Here is a 15,723-nt window from a genome sequence, read left to right on the forward strand (position 1 = left end):
TTCTCACTTGGGAAGTAACAGAATCAACAAATACTAAGCCCTACGCAAATAACTTAGGTTAATTTGAACTCAGAAGTCCCAAGTTTCCGACATGATGTGAACGTGGCATAAGCACAGAGTGTTAGCAACCTGACCAGGAAGTACCGGTCCGGTTAAAGACGTGCTCCAATCCAGCCAATAACTCACCCTGCTGATGGAGAAGGTAAAGCCTGGCTTGCCGGTGCAGTAGCCCATGAAGCAGAAGCGCAGTTGCCAGTAGAAGGCGTGCTCGGCAATGAAGGTGATGAGCGACAGAGCCATGGCCGCCCCCAGCATGTAGAAGACACCTGCCATGTTGTCCACGTCCAGCTGGCTGCTCATCACCTCGTTCTTCTCGTTGTGGCAGATCCCCGTCAGCCACAGAGCCTCCAGCTCCTCCATCTCTCCTGGGGGGACAAGCAGGCGATAGAGGGGGTTAGGAGGGGTTAGCAGGAGGGGTTAGGTTATGATAAGGTTAGGGGAGAGGGGGTATATAGAGGGGTTAGTTTATAATAAGGTTACGGTGAGGGGTATAAGGAGGGGTTAGTTTATAATAAGGTTAGGGTGAGGGGGTATATTGAGGGGTTAGTTTATAATAAGGTTAGGATGAGGGGGTATAAGGAGGGGTTAGTTTATAATAAGGTTACGGTGAGGGGTATAGGAGGGGTTAGGTTATGATAAGGTTAGGGTGAGGGGGTATATGGAGGGGTTAGTTTATAATAAGGTTAGGGTGAGGGGGTATATGGAGGGGTTAGTTTATAATAAGGTTAGGGTGAGGGGTATATGGAGGGGTTAGTTTATAATAAGGTTAGGGTGAGGGGGTATATGGAGGGGTTAGTTTATGATACGGTTGTAGGTTAGGGGGTATAAGGAGGGGTTAGTTTATAATAAGGTTAGGGGTGAGGGGGTATATGGAGGGGTTAGTTTATGATACGGTTGTAGGTTAGGGGGTATATGGAGGGGTTAGTTTATGATACGGTTGTAGGTTAGGGGTTAGAGGGGGTATACAGTGAGGATGGGTTAGGTTGGTTCAGTTTATATTGAGTTAGGTTAGGAGAAGATGGAAAGAGAATATAGCTAGGTGCTGAAAGGAAAGGTGAGGTATTTGAATAGTATAAGGCATGAGTGCTGAGGGATACCGTGCAGAGGGATACAGTGAGGAGGGATACAATGAAGTGGGATCCTGTATAGAGGGATACAGTGAAGAGGGATACAGTAAAGAGGGATATAGTGCAGGGGGATACGGTAAAGAGGGATATAGTGCAGGGGGATACAGTAGAGAGGGATACAGTGAAGAGGGATACAGTGAAGAGGGATACAGTAGAGAGGGATACAATGAAGAGGGATACAGTAGAGAGGGATACAGTAGAGGGGGATACAGTAGAGAGGGATACAGTAGAGAGGGATACAGTAGAGGGGGATACAGTAGAGAGGGATACAGTAGAGAGGGATACAGTGGCGAGGGATACAGTAGAGGGGGATAAAGTAAAGAGGGATACTGTGAAGGGAGATACAGTGTTGAGGGATGCAGTGGAGAGAGATACAGTGTTGAGGGATGCAGTAGAGAGAGATACAGTGTTGAGGGATACAGTAAAGAGGTATATAGTGAAGAGAGATACAGTGTTGAGGGATACAGTGGAGAGAGATACAGTGTTGAGGGATACAGTGGAGAGGGATAAAGTAAAGAGGGATACAGTGAAGGGAGATACAGTGTTGAGGGATACAGTGGAGAGAGATACAGTGTTGAGGAATACAGTGGAGAGGGATAAAGTAAAGAGGGATACAGTGAAGGGAGATACATTGTTGAGGGATGCAGTGGAGAGAGATACAGTGTTGAGGGATACATTAAAGAGGTATATAGTCTAGAGGGAGACAGTGAAAAGGAACATATTAGAAGGATACAGCGAAAAGGGATACAGTGGAGAGAGATACAGTCTAGAGGGATACAGGTTAGGAGGGATACAGTAAAGTAGGATACAGTACAGAGGGATACAGTAGAGGGATGCAGTGTAGAGGGTTGTGCCGTGGCGGAGATCTTTGTGGGCTATACTCAGCCTTGTCTCAGGATGGTAAGTTGGTGGTTGAAGATATCCCTCTAGTGGTGTGGGGGCTGTGCTTTGGCAAAGTGGGTGGGGTTATATCCTTCCTGTTTGGCCCTGTCCGGGGGTGTCCTCGGATGGGGCCCCAGTGTCTACTGACCCCTCCTGTCTCAGCCTCCAGTATTTATGTTGCAGTAGTTTATGTGTCGGGGGGCTTAGGGTCAGTTTGTTATATCTGGAGTACTTCTCCTGTCTTATTCGGTGTCCTGTGTGAATTTAAGTGTGCTCTCTCTAACTCTAATTCTCTCTTTCTCTCTTTCTTTCTCTCTCTCGGAGGACCTGAGCCCTAGGACCATGCCTCAGGACTACCTGACATGATGACTCCTTGCTGTCCCCAGTCCACCTGGCCGTGCTGCTGCTCCAGTTTCAACTGTTCTGCCTTATTATTGTTGGACCATGCTGGTCATTTATGAACATTTGAACATCTTGGCCATGTTCTGTTATAATCTCCACCCGGCACAACCAGAAGAGGACTGGCCACCCCACATAACCTGGTTCCTCTCTAGGTTTCTTCCTAGGTTTTGGCCTTTCTAGGGAGTTTTTCCTAGCCACCGTGCTTCTACACCTGCATTGCTTGCTGTTTGGGGTTTTAGGCTGGGTTTCTGTACAGCACTTTGAGATATCAGCTGATGTACGAAGGGCCATGTAAATAAATTTGATTTTGATTTGATACAGTAAAGTAGGATACAGTAGAGAGGGATACAGTAGAGAGGGATACAGTAAAGTAGGATACAGTAGAGAGGGATACAGTGGAGAGGGATAAAGTGAAGAGGGATACAGTGGAGAGGGATACAGTAAAGAGGGATGGAATGAAGAGGGATACAGTAAAGTAGGATACAGGAGAGAGGGATACAGTGGAGAGGGATAAAGTGAAGTGGGATACAGTGAAGAGGGATGGAGTGAAGAGGGATGGAGTGAAGAGGGATACAGTAAAGTAGGATACAGTAGAGAGGGATACAGTGGAGAGGGATAAAGTGAAGAGGGATACAGTGGAGAGGGATAAAGTGAAGAGGGATACAGTGAAGAGGGATGGAGTGAAGAGGGATACAGTGGAGAGGGATACAGTAAAGTAGGATACAATAGAGAGGGATACAGTGGAGAGGGATACAGTGAAGAGGGATGGAGTGAAGAGGGATACCGTGAAGTGAGATACAGTAGAGGGATGCAGTGGAGAGGGATACAGTAAAGTAGGATACAGTAAAGTAGGATACAGTAGAGAGGGATACAGTGGAGAGGGATGGAGTGAAGAGGGATACAGTAAAGTAGGATACAGTTGAGAGGGATACAGTAAAGAGAGATACAGTTGAGATGGATACAGTAGAGAGATACCATAGATATGGATACAGTGGAGAGGGATACAGTGAAGAGGGATGGAGTGAAGAGGGAAACAGTAGAGAGGGATACAGTAGAGAGGGATGGAGTGAAGAGGGATACAGTTGAGAGGGATACAGTAGAGAGGGATGCAGTGAAGAGCAGATACAGTTGAGAGGGATACAGTTGAGAGGGATACAGTGAAGAGGAATGGAGTGAAGCAGGATACAGTTGAGAGGGATACAGTGAAGAGGGATACTGTAAAGGGAGATACAGTGTAGAGGGATACAGTAATGAGGGATACAGTAGAGGGATGCAGTGAAGAAGGATACAGTAGAGGGATACAGTAGAGAGGGAAACAGTGAAGAGTGATACAGTTGAGAGGGATACAGTAGAGAGGAATACAGTGAAGAGGAATGGAGTGAAGCGGGATACAGTTGAGAGGGATACAGTGAAGAGGCATGCAGTGAAGAGCAGATACAGTTGAGAGGGATACAGTTGAGAGGGATACAGTGAAGTGGGATACTGTAAAGGGAGATACAGTGTAGAGGGATACAGTAATGAGGGATACAGTAGAGGGATGCAGTGAAGATGGATACAGTAGAGGGATACAGTGGAGAGGGATAAAGTGCAGTGGACTGTAATTAATATTGTGAGACACTGACTAAGTTGCTTCTGATGTCTTTGATTGTTATTGTGACTGTGTGTGTGCATGTGTGCGTGTGTGTGTGTGTATGTTATTTGTCACATGCACAGAATACAACAGGTGTAGACTTACAAGCCCTTAACCAACAATGCAGTTACAAAAAAAATTTGTTTGTAAAATATTTACTAAATAAACTAAAGTAAAAAAAAAAAATCTAATCAATCAAAAAGTAGCACAATAAATGTACATAACAATAACGAGTCAATGTGCGGGGGTAAAGGTTAGTCGAGGTCATTTGTAAAGTGACTATGCATAGATACTAAACAGCGCGAGTAGCAGCAGTGTAAAAATAAGGGGGGGAGGGGGGGGGGGGGGGTCATATAGTCCAGGTGGCCATTTGATTAGTTGTTCAGCAGTCTTAAGACTTGCGTGACTGGAGTCTTTGACACATTTTTTGGCCTTCCTCTGACACTGGCTAGTATATAGGACCTGGATATCAGGAAGCTTGGCCCCAGTGATGTACTGGGCTGTACGTACTACCCTCTGTAGCACCTTACGGTCAGATGCCTCTCAGTTGCCATACCAGGAGACCCATGCTAAATCTTTTCAGTCTCCTGAGGGGGAAAAGGTGTTGTCGTTCCCTCTTTACAACTGTCTTGGTGTGTTTGGACCATGATAGTTTGTTGGTGATGTGGACACTTCAGCCCTTTCAACGTTAATGGGGGCTTGTTCGGCCCACCTTTTCCTATAGTCCACGATCAACTCCTTTGTGTTGCTCACATTGAGGGAGAGGTTGTTGTGGTCTCTGTCCTCCTCCCTATAGGCTATATCATCGTTGTCGGGGATCAGGACTACCACTGTGGTGTCGTCAGCAAACTTAATGATGGTATTGGAGTCGTGTTTGGCCACGCATTCGTGGGTGAACAGGGAGTACAGGTGGGGACTAAGCATGCACCCCTGAGGGGTCCCAATGTTGAGGATCAGCCTGGCAGATGTGTTGTTGCGTACCCTTACCACCTGGGAGGCATGTCAGGAAGTCCAGGATCCAGTTGCAGAAGGAGGTGTTTAGTCCCAGGGTTCTTAGCTTAGTGATGAGTTTAGTGGGCACTATGGTGTTGAACACTGAGCTGTAGTCAATTATTATTAAATTTTTTATTTCACCTTCATTTAACCAGGTAGGCCAGTTGAGAACAAGTTCTCATGTACAACTGCGACCTGGCCAAGATAAAGCAAAGCAGTGCGACACAAACAACAACACAGTTACACATGGAATAAAGAAACATACAGTCAATAGAACAACAGAGGAAGTCTATATACAGTGTGTGCAAATGGCGTAAGGAGGTAAGGCAATAAATAGGCCATAGTAGCAAAGTTATTACAATTTAACAAATTAACACTGGAGTGATAGATGTGCAGATGATGATAAGCAATTAGAAATACTGGTGTGCAAAAGAGCAAAAAAGTAAATTAAAAAAATATGGGGATGAGGTAGGTAGCTGGATGGGCTATTTACAGATGGGCTGTGTACAGCTGCAGCGATCGGTAAGCTGCTCAGATAGCTGGTGCTTAAAGTTAGTGAGAGAGATATAAGTATCCAACTTCAGGGATTTTTGCAATTCATTCCAGTCATTGGCAGCAGAGAACTGGAAGGAAAGGCGACAAAAAGAGGAGTTGACTTTGGGGATGACCAGTGAGAAATGCCTGCTGGAGTGCGTGCTAAGGGTGGGTGTTGTTATGGTGACCAGTGAGCTGAGATAAGGCGGAGCATTACCTAGCAAAGACTTATAGAGGACCTGGAGCCAGAGGGTCTGACGACGAATATCGAGCGAGGGCCAGCCGACGAGAGCATACAGGTCGCAGTGGTGGGTGGTATATGGGGCTTTGGTGACAAAACGGGTGGACTGTGATAGACTGTGTCCAGTTTGAGTAGAGTGTTGGATGCTATTTTGTAAATGACATCGCCGAAGTCGAGGATCGGTAGGATAGTCAGTTTTACGAGGGTATGTTTGGCAGCGTGAGTGAAGGAGTCTTTGTTGCGAAATAGGGATCCGATTCTAGGTGTAATTTTGGATTGGAGATGTTTAATATGAGTCTGGAAGGAGAGTTTACAGTCTAGCCAGACACCTACACATTTGTAGTTGTCCACATATTCTAAATCAGAACCATCCAGAGTAGTGATGCTAGTCGTGCAGGCAGGTGCGGGCAGCGATCGGTTGAAAAGCATGCATTTAGATTTACTAGCGCTTAAGAGCAGTTGGAGGCTACGGAAGGAGTGTTGTATAGCATTGAAGCTCGTTTGGAGGTTTGTTTACACAGTGTCCAAAGAAGGGCCAGATGTGTACAGAATGGTGTCGTCTGCGGAGAGGTGGATCAAGGAATCACCCATAGCAAGCAACATCGTTGATATATACAGAGAAAAGAGTCGGCCCGAGAATTGAACCCTGTGGTACCCCCATAGAGACTGCCAGAGTTCCAGACAACAGGCCCTCCGATTTGACACACTGAGCTCTATCTGAGAAGTAGTTGGTGAACCAGGCGAGGCAGTCATTTGAGAAACCAAGGCTGTTGAGTCTGCCGATAAGAATGCGGTGATTGACTGAGTCGAAAGCCTTGCCAGGTCGATGAAGACGGCTGCACAGTACTGTCTTTTATCGATGGCGGTTATGATATCGTTTAGTACCTTGAGCATGGCTAAGGTGCACCCGTGACCAGCTCGGAAACCGGATTGCACAGTGCAGAGGGTACGGTGGGATTCGAAATGGTCAGTGATCTGTTTGCAAATCACTTGGCTTTCGAAGACTTTAGAAAGGCAGGGCAGTATGGATATAGGTCTGTAACAGTTTGGGTCTAGAGTGTCACCCCCTTTGAAGAGGCAGCATTCCAATCTTTAGGAATCTCGGACAATGTGAAAGAGAGGTTGAACAGACTGGTAAAAGGGGTTGCAACAATGGCAGCGGATAATTTTAGAAAGAGAGGGTCCAGATTGTCTAGCCCAACTGATTTGTACAGGTCCAGGTTTTTCAGCTATTTCAGAACATAGGCTATTTGGATTTGGGTGAAGGAGAAGCTGGGGAGGCTTGGGCAAGTAGCTGCGGGGGCTGCGGAGCTGTTGGCCGGGGTTGGGGTAGCTAGGAGGAAAGCATGTCCAGCCGTAGAGAAATGCTTATTGAAATTATCGATTATCGTGGATTTATCGGTGGTTACAGTGTTTCCAAGCCTCAGTGCAGTGGGTAGCTGGGAGGAGGTGCTCTTATTTTCCATGTACTTTACAGTGTCCCAAAACGTTTCGGTGTTAGAGCTACAGGATGCAAATTTCTGCTTGAAAAAGCTACCCTTTGCTTTCATAACTGACTGTGTGTATTGGTTCCTGACATTCCTGAAAAGTTGCATATCACGGGGACTCTTCGATGCTAGTGCAGTCCTCCACAGGATGTTTTTGTGCTGGTCGAGGGCAGTCAGGCTTGGAGTGAACCAAGGGCTATATCTGTTCTTAGTTCTACATTTTTTGAAAGGGGCATGCTTATTTAAGATGGTGAGGCAATTACTTTCAAAGAATGACCAGGCATCCTCTACTGACGGGAAGAGGTCAATATCCTTCCAGGATACCCGGGCCAGGTCGATTAGAAAGGCCTGCTTGCAGAAGTGTTTTAGGGAGCGCTTGACAGTGATGAGGGGTGGTCATTTGACTGCGGACCTATAGCGGATGCAGGCAATGAGGTAGTAATCGCTGAGATCCTGATTGAAAACAGCAGAGGTGTATTTGGAGAACAAGTTGGTCAGGACTTGCCCATGTTTACGGATTTAGGGTTGTACCTGGTGGGTTCCTTGATAATTTGTGTGAGATTGAGGGCATCTAGTTTAGATTGTACGACTGCCAGGGTGTTAAGCATATCCCAGTTTAGGCCACCTAACAGAACAAACTCTGAAGATAGATGGGGGGCAATCAATTCACATATGGTGTCCAGGGCACAGCTGGGACGGGGGTCTATAGCAGGCGGCAACAGTGAGAAACTTATTTCTGAAGAGATTCATTTTTTTAATTAGAAGCTCGGACTGGTTGGGCATAGACCTGGAAAGTATGACAGAACTTTGCAGGCTTCCTCTGCAGTAGATTGCAACTCCTCCCTCTTTGGCAGTTCTATCTTGACAGAAAATGTTGTAGTTGGGGATGGAAATCTCAGAATTTTTGGTGGCCTTCCTAAGCCAGGATTCAGACACGACAAGGACATTAGGGTTGGTGGAGTGTGCTAAAGCAGTGAGTAAAACAAATTTCTGATGTTAACATGCATGAAACCAAGGCTTGTACAGTTACAGAAGTCTATGAACAGCATTCTCACATGCAGCATTCTCACAAGGTTCCTGGGTGTACAACACATGTCATGTTGTGTTATGTCCCCCCAACACATCCCCCGTCACAGATAATCTTCATTAGTCATTGACTATGCAAGTCGCTCGTTATCTGGTCTTGATGTGGGAAACAACAGCCTCATGGGACTTCTGCTAGTCCTTGGGGTCCGGGAGGAAGTACACACACAGTCATGTGATCGCCGGTCCCACCCTAAAATATGTCCCCATAGCCCCCCCTCCGTGCCCTGGAATTGGTGCTGAGGGGGAGAGGAGGGAGATTGGGGAGGACATGTCCGGTGAGATTTGTTTGATGTGAGACACCAGTCTGTATCTCACCAAAGGGGATTTCCCACTCCCCTAGTGCTTGTGTAACTAACAGTGTGCTAACTCACTCGCTGCCTGGACAGTAGCAGATTTGCCTGCCTGGTTGTTAAGACTTCCTGATAAAGTAGGCCACAGTGAAGGACGCAAAGAAAGCTCAGCAGGTTGTGTCAAGATGACTTTGTGATCCTCAGATGTAGGACATGCAGTCTTTGGTTTGACCTCAATACTCCTCTACCTACCCCTGCACAAGACCTGGTAGAAATATATTTTCACAAGACTTGAGCTGTTCTTGTTTTCGTTGGCCCTGTAGTATAGAATCAATGGAGAAGTCCTACAAGTGTCCTACTTAATCAAAGCTATTCACTTCTAAGTATGTGTTCCATGTACAGATGTAGGATCTTAATTTGATCACTCTTATGTTGCTGAGAATTTTCCTGTGCTGCAGGAAATGCGAATGAGCTTATTGATTTACTTAAATTCACTGAAAACCCGCACTAACACACGGTTATATTAACAGTATTGTATGTAGCCTACTTTTCTCCAGCTAACAACCGAACCACCGATCAAGCAACTTTATGGACTAAACGTTAAAATCCTGTTTCTGCAGGATTATTTTTACAACAGTTCTGGTCTAATTAAGATCCTACATATGTATGTCCTAGAGTATACCCCCACAAGACCTCCACCCCACCAGACCTCCACCCCCACCAGACCTCCACCCCACCCCAACAGACCTCCACCCCACCAGATCTCCACCCCAACAGACCTCCACCCCCACCAGTCCTCCACCCCCACCAGACCTCCATCCCACCAGACCACCCCACCAGACCTCCACCCCCACCAGACCTTCACCCCAACAGACCTCCACCCCCACCAGACCACCCCACCAGACCTCCACCAGACCTCCACCCCACCAGACCACCCCACCAGACCTTCACCCCAACAGACCTCCACCCCTTACCAGAACACCCCACCAGACCTCCACCCCCACCAGACCTCCACCCCACCAGATCACCCCACCGGACCTCCACCCCCACCAGACCTCCACCCCCACCAGACCACCCCACCAGACCTTCACCCCCACCAGACCTTCACCCCAACAGACCACCCCACCAGACCTTCACCCCAACAGACCTCCACCCACACCAGACCACCCCACCAGACCTCCACCCCCACCAGACCTCCACCCCAAAAGACCTCCACCCCCACCAGACCTCCACCCCACCAGACCTCCACCCCACCAGACCTCCACCCCACCAGACCTCCACCCCCACCAGACCTCCACACCACCAGACCTCCACCCCACCCCACCAGACCTCCACCCCCCCCAGACCTCCACCCCACCAGACCTCCACTCCCACCAGACCTCCACCCCACCAGACCTTCACCCCCACCAGACTTCCACTCCCACAGACCTCCACCCCACCAGACATTCACCCCCACCAGACCTCCACCCCACCACACCACCCCACCAGACCTCCACCCACACCAGACCACCCCACCAGACCTCCACCCCCAACAGACCACCCCACCAGACCTCCACCCCCAGCAGACCTCCACCCCACCAGACCACCCCACCAGACCATCACCCCAACAGACCTCCACCCCCACCAGACCACCCCACCAGACCTCCACCCACACCAGACCACCCCACCAGACCTCCACCCCCACCAGACTTCCACCCCACCAGACCTTCACCCCCACCAGACCTTCACCCCAACAGACCTCTACCCCCACCAGACCACCCCACCCGACCTCCACCCCCACCAGACCTCCACCCCACCAGACCACCCCACCAGACCTCCACTCCCACAGACCTCCACCCCACCAGACCTCCACCCCCACCAGACCTCCACCCCACCAGACCACCCCACCAGACCTCCACCCCCACCAGACCTTCACCCCAACAGACCTCCACCCCCACCAGACCACCCCACCAGACCTCCACCCCCAACCGACCACCCCACCAGACCTCCACCCCCACCAGACCTCCATCCCACCAGACCACCCCACCAGACCTTCACCCCCATCAGACCTTCACCCCAACAGACCTCCACCCCCAACAGACCACCCCACCAGACCTCCACCCCCACCAGACCTCCACCCCACCAGACCTTCCTCCCCACCAGACCTCCACCCCACCAGACCACCCCACCAGACCTCCACCCCCACCAGACCTTCACCCCAACAGACCTCCACCCCCACCAGACCACCCCACCAGACCACCCCACCAGACCTCCACCCCCACCAGACCTTCACCCCAACATACCTCCACCCCCACCAGACCATCCCACCAGACCTCCACCCCCACCAGACCTCCACCCCACCAGACCACCCCACCAGACCTTCACCCCAACATACCTCCACCCCCACCAGACCATCCCACCAGACCACCCCACCAGACATCCACCCCCACCAGACCTCCACCCCACCAGACCTCCACCCCACCAGACCTCCACACCCACCAGAACTCCACCCCCACCAGACCACCCCACCAGACCGTCACCCCCACCAGACCTCCACCCCACCAGACCTCCACACCCACCAGAACTCCACCCCCACCAGACCACCCCACCAGACCGTCACCCCCACCAGACATTCACCCCAACAGACCTCCACCCCCACCAGACCACCCCACCAGACCTCCACCCCCACCAGACTTCCACCCCATCAGACCCCCACCCCCACCAGACCTCCACCCCCAACAGAACTTCACCTCACCAGATGTAAGCATGCTCACCCTTGATGTTATCTGAATACACTCCAGATGCACCAGAGGCTGCCACTTGGAACTAGGACACTATTCTTGGCCCCCCTGTCATCACATGATGTACACACATGACACAAGCACACATACAACCACACACACACCTCATGACAGACACACACACTTACACACACACGATACACACACGAGACAAACATAGATAACCATGTTGTATGGATTATAACAGGGGATGACACCTTAGCAGACACCCAGTGAGGGTGAACTCTGAGCTCTTTACTAGTTTATATAAAGTGTGTTTTAACGGTGCGTTAACGTTTGAATGAAATGAACGACTGATCACATACATTTGACAGTAGATCGCAGACCTGGGTTCAAACACTACTTGAAATCTTTCAATTACTTTGAGCGTTTTCTCTAGCCAGCCTAGAGTTCCTTCCTAGGTGGGGTTTAGAGTTTTGAGGATATTCTGTTGGGCCATTACGCCAGTCAAGCACAGGTAAAGTATTCAAAAGGAGTATTTAAACCCAGGTCTGGTATATACTGTAGAGATATATGCTACTGTATGTGATGCTCACTTTCAGTGGTGAATCCAAATCCCTAGCCTCTTGTATCAAGAGACTTTCAACGGTCTGAAACAATCTGCACCATATCCCTCTCACACTGTAATGACCTCCCATTCATTATAAAAACTGGGGCATGCTATGATAGAAAATGTCAAGTACATTCAAGCCATTGTTGTGTGTGTGTGTGTGTGTGTGTGTGTGTGTGTGTGCGCGTGTGTGCGTGCATGCATGCGTGCGTGCGTGTGTGTACTGACCATGTCCATTTATAAACACAGTGTACTAAACATTAAGAACACCTTACTAATATTGAGTCCCTTTTGTGCACAGAACAGCCTCAATTCGTCCACAGGGATGCTGGGCCATGTTGACTCCAATGCTTCCCACACTTGTGTCAAGTTGGCTGGTGGACCATTCTTGATACACACAGGAAACTGTTGAGCATGAAAAACCCAGCAGCATTGCAGTTCTTGACACACCCAAACCGGTGTCTTGCCCATTCACCCTCTGAATGGCACACATACACAATATATGTCTCAATTGTCTTATGCCTTCTTTAACCTGTCCCTTCATCTACGCTGCTTGAAGTGGATTCAACAAGTGACATCAATAAGAGATCTTAGCTTTCACCGGGTCAGTCTGTCATGGAAAGAGCAGGTGTTCCTAATGTTTTGTACACTCAGTGTATGGAACGTTTCTCTGAAGGCGGTGAGGTATTCATCCAGGTATCTTGTCAAGACCACTCAGTGTTTCTACTATACATACCATGGAGCATAGACTCTAGTTAGGACACATTGAGGAGTACTATATATAATATGTCTAGGCCAATGGAACAACAGTGTAATTAAGACTGTGGTATCCAGCATCCTGTGTTCCAATCCTGGGATTCGACAATGCAAGTGGGAGATTAACTACCAACCAGAAGGAAGCTGGTTTCAGATCCCATGTAACCTCTCCTGCCGTTGTGCCCTTGAGCAAGGCACTTGCTGCTAAATGTGTAGCTTTAGGGGTGCTGTTCTGTGGTCGGCTGAAGCTGTGCTCCTACCCAAAATGTGTGTGTTGTGTGTTTGTGTGTTGTCTTGGGAAGTGGGAGTGGAGGAGGGAGCAGATGAAGAATTTCTGTCTCTGCAGATGGACTAATAAATGACTATTCAATATGCTACTCTACTGTCGGACTACGATCGCATGTCAGCTGAAGCTTTACCATCGCCGAACAGCATGAGGATGGCCAGGTCCACTGCTCTCTTCCAGCCAGAGTCCTTCTGGATGGCGATGCCGTAACCGGTGGTGGCGAACACCTTCCCGCTGCCGATGGTCACCAGTTTACAGCCCTCGTCCCTCCCGGCCATGTAGTTCAACACAGCAGCATCGTAGATGAAGGCATCCAATTTACTGAGCAGGAGTAGGGAGGGAGATAGTGGAGGATAGTTAGTGGTCAGTAATGGTCAGGCAAAGTGTTAGTAATTGTAGATATTGGTTATTTTCAGGGTTAGGAGTTTTTTCCTGATCGTATGACTGAACCAGTAAAACTCCCAGAGTTTTCCTGGTGAGGTCACATGATCTGGAAAAAACTGTGAGAGATATACTGAACAAAAATAGAAACGCAACATGCAACAAGTTACAGTTCATATGAGGAAATCAGTCAATTAAAATAAATAAATTAGTCCCTAATCTATGGATTTCACATGACTGGGAATACAGATATACATCTGTTGGTCACAGATATCTTTAAAAACAATGGGCCTCACAATGGGTCTCAGGATCTGGTCACGGTATTTCTGTACGTTCAAATTGCCATTGATAAAATGCAACTGTTTTCATTGTCCATACCATATTCCCACCGTCACCATAGGGCACTCTGTTCACAACGTGGACATCAGTAAACTGCTCGCCCACATAGCTTCAAACACAGGTTCTGCGGTTGTGAGGCCAGTTGGATGTACTGCCAAATTCTCTAAAACGTAATTGGAAGCGGCTTATGGTAGAGAAATGAACATTAAAATTATCTGGCAACAGCTCTGGTGGACATTCCTGCAGTCAGCATGCCAATTGCATGCTCCCTCAAAACTTGGGACATCTGTGCAATTGTGTTGTGTGACAAAACTGCACATTTTAGAGTGGCTTTTTATTGTGCCCAGCACAAGGTGCACCTGTGTAATGATCATGCTGTTTAATCAGCTTCTTGATATGCCACATCTGTCAGGGGGATGGATTATCTTGGCAAAGGAGAAATGCTCACTAACAGGGATGTAAACAAATTTGTGCGCAAAATTTGAGAGAAATAAGCTTTTTGTGCGTACGGAACATCTCTGGGATCTTTTATTTCAGCTCATGAAACATGGGACCAACACTTTACATGTTACGTTTATACTAAGTGACCTATGACAGATTTAGGTGACAAACCCACAACTCATCAAATCCCCAATGGCTAGCTAGCAGTTCAACCTGCTCCCTCCCAACCAAGCCAAAAGAAGAGAAACCCACAGATGGCTATATGAAGCTCTAGTGTTCTAATCCGCACTCTGCATTCTTAATTCTTGGAAAGGAAGAAGGGAGGAGACCATCACATCAGATCAGCTCTCAGCCTCCACCAACCACCACCAGGCTGTTGCTTGCTGCTATTCTGAGCTAAGGAGCAGTGGCAGGCAGCAGCAAGCAACAGCAGCAGCTCTGCTTGCTTTCCACCCACCAACACTCCCTCCCTCCCCTCGATCCATCCCTCTCTCCTCTCCCTCACCTGTTCTCCCTCCATCCCTCCCTCTCCCTGGCCCTCCCTGGCCCTCACTCCCCTCCCCTCCATCCCTATCTCTCTCTCTCTCCTCTCCCTAACCCTCCACCCATCCTCCCCTCTTTTCCCTCCCTCTCCTTCTCTCACCCTCCCTTGAGGCTTGCCAGGGCCTCGTTCACGTTCTTCTGGTGGAAGCTGGTCATATACTGGTGCATCTCCGGGTAATTGTTGCGGATGTTCCGTTCCGTGCTTCCGTTGGGCACCGTTCCGAAACGGAATGGCGGGGAGAAGGCGTTGGGTTTTTGGAACTGTGTGGGGGGGGGGGGGGGGGGGGGGGGGGGAGAGAAAATAGCAGGGGTTGGTGTGGTGAGGTGGACAAGGCATCGGGTTCCATCAAATGCTCCTAATGCATTGTGCTTCTGGACTGACTGGAAATGAATCTGCTTGGAAAACATATGCAACGTTGGGCACATACAAGCAGGTGAAGGCACACACACACGCACACACACACCTTATTGTCACTGAGGCCCGACACCTGATCCACATACTCCTCCTGGATCATGAAGGCAGCCAGGTTGGCAGTGTAGGAGGCCAGGAAGATGACAGCGAAGAAGGCCCACACCGACACCATGATCTTACTGGTGGTGCCTTTAGGGTTCTGGACGGGAACAGAGTTGTTGAAAACCAGGCCCCACAGCAGCCAGATGGCCTTGCCGATGGTGAAGGAGGGGCCACCAGGCTCTGGGGAAAGAAAAGAGGGATGTGGAGAAGATGTCAATAGAGAGGGAGAGAAAGAGGGAGAAGGGAGTTGATTGGTTTGGTGGCTATGCTCCCAATTAAAAAAGAACTTCATTTAATAGTCCTGATGTTGGCTTTTTGTTATGGGGCCATTGATCTGAGGTAGGTTATGTTGTAGGTGAAAGCAACATGGTGGACACTTGTCCTTCTGCCTGCTAATGATC

At 48.9% G+C, this 15,723-nt stretch overlaps 1 protein-coding gene across 1 annotated transcript in view; it reads right to left on the reverse strand.

Annotated features, from left to right (window-relative positions):
• Nucleotides 1-15,723, reverse strand: part of LOC109884513 (glutamate receptor ionotropic, NMDA 2B-like) — a 125,339-nt gene that overhangs the window by 9,434 nt on the left and 100,182 nt on the right. The window contains 4 exon segments of the mRNA XM_031832169.1: nt 187-425; nt 13,238-13,425; nt 14,909-15,069; nt 15,273-15,502. Coding sequence (XP_031688029.1) covers nt 187-425; nt 13,238-13,425; nt 14,909-15,069; nt 15,273-15,502 — 818 coding nt within the window.

This window comes from Oncorhynchus kisutch, linkage group LG1 (genome assembly GCF_002021735.2).
Source record: "Oncorhynchus kisutch isolate 150728-3 linkage group LG1, Okis_V2, whole genome shotgun sequence".
Lineage (NCBI taxonomy): Eukaryota > Metazoa > Chordata > Actinopteri > Salmoniformes > Salmonidae > Oncorhynchus > Oncorhynchus kisutch.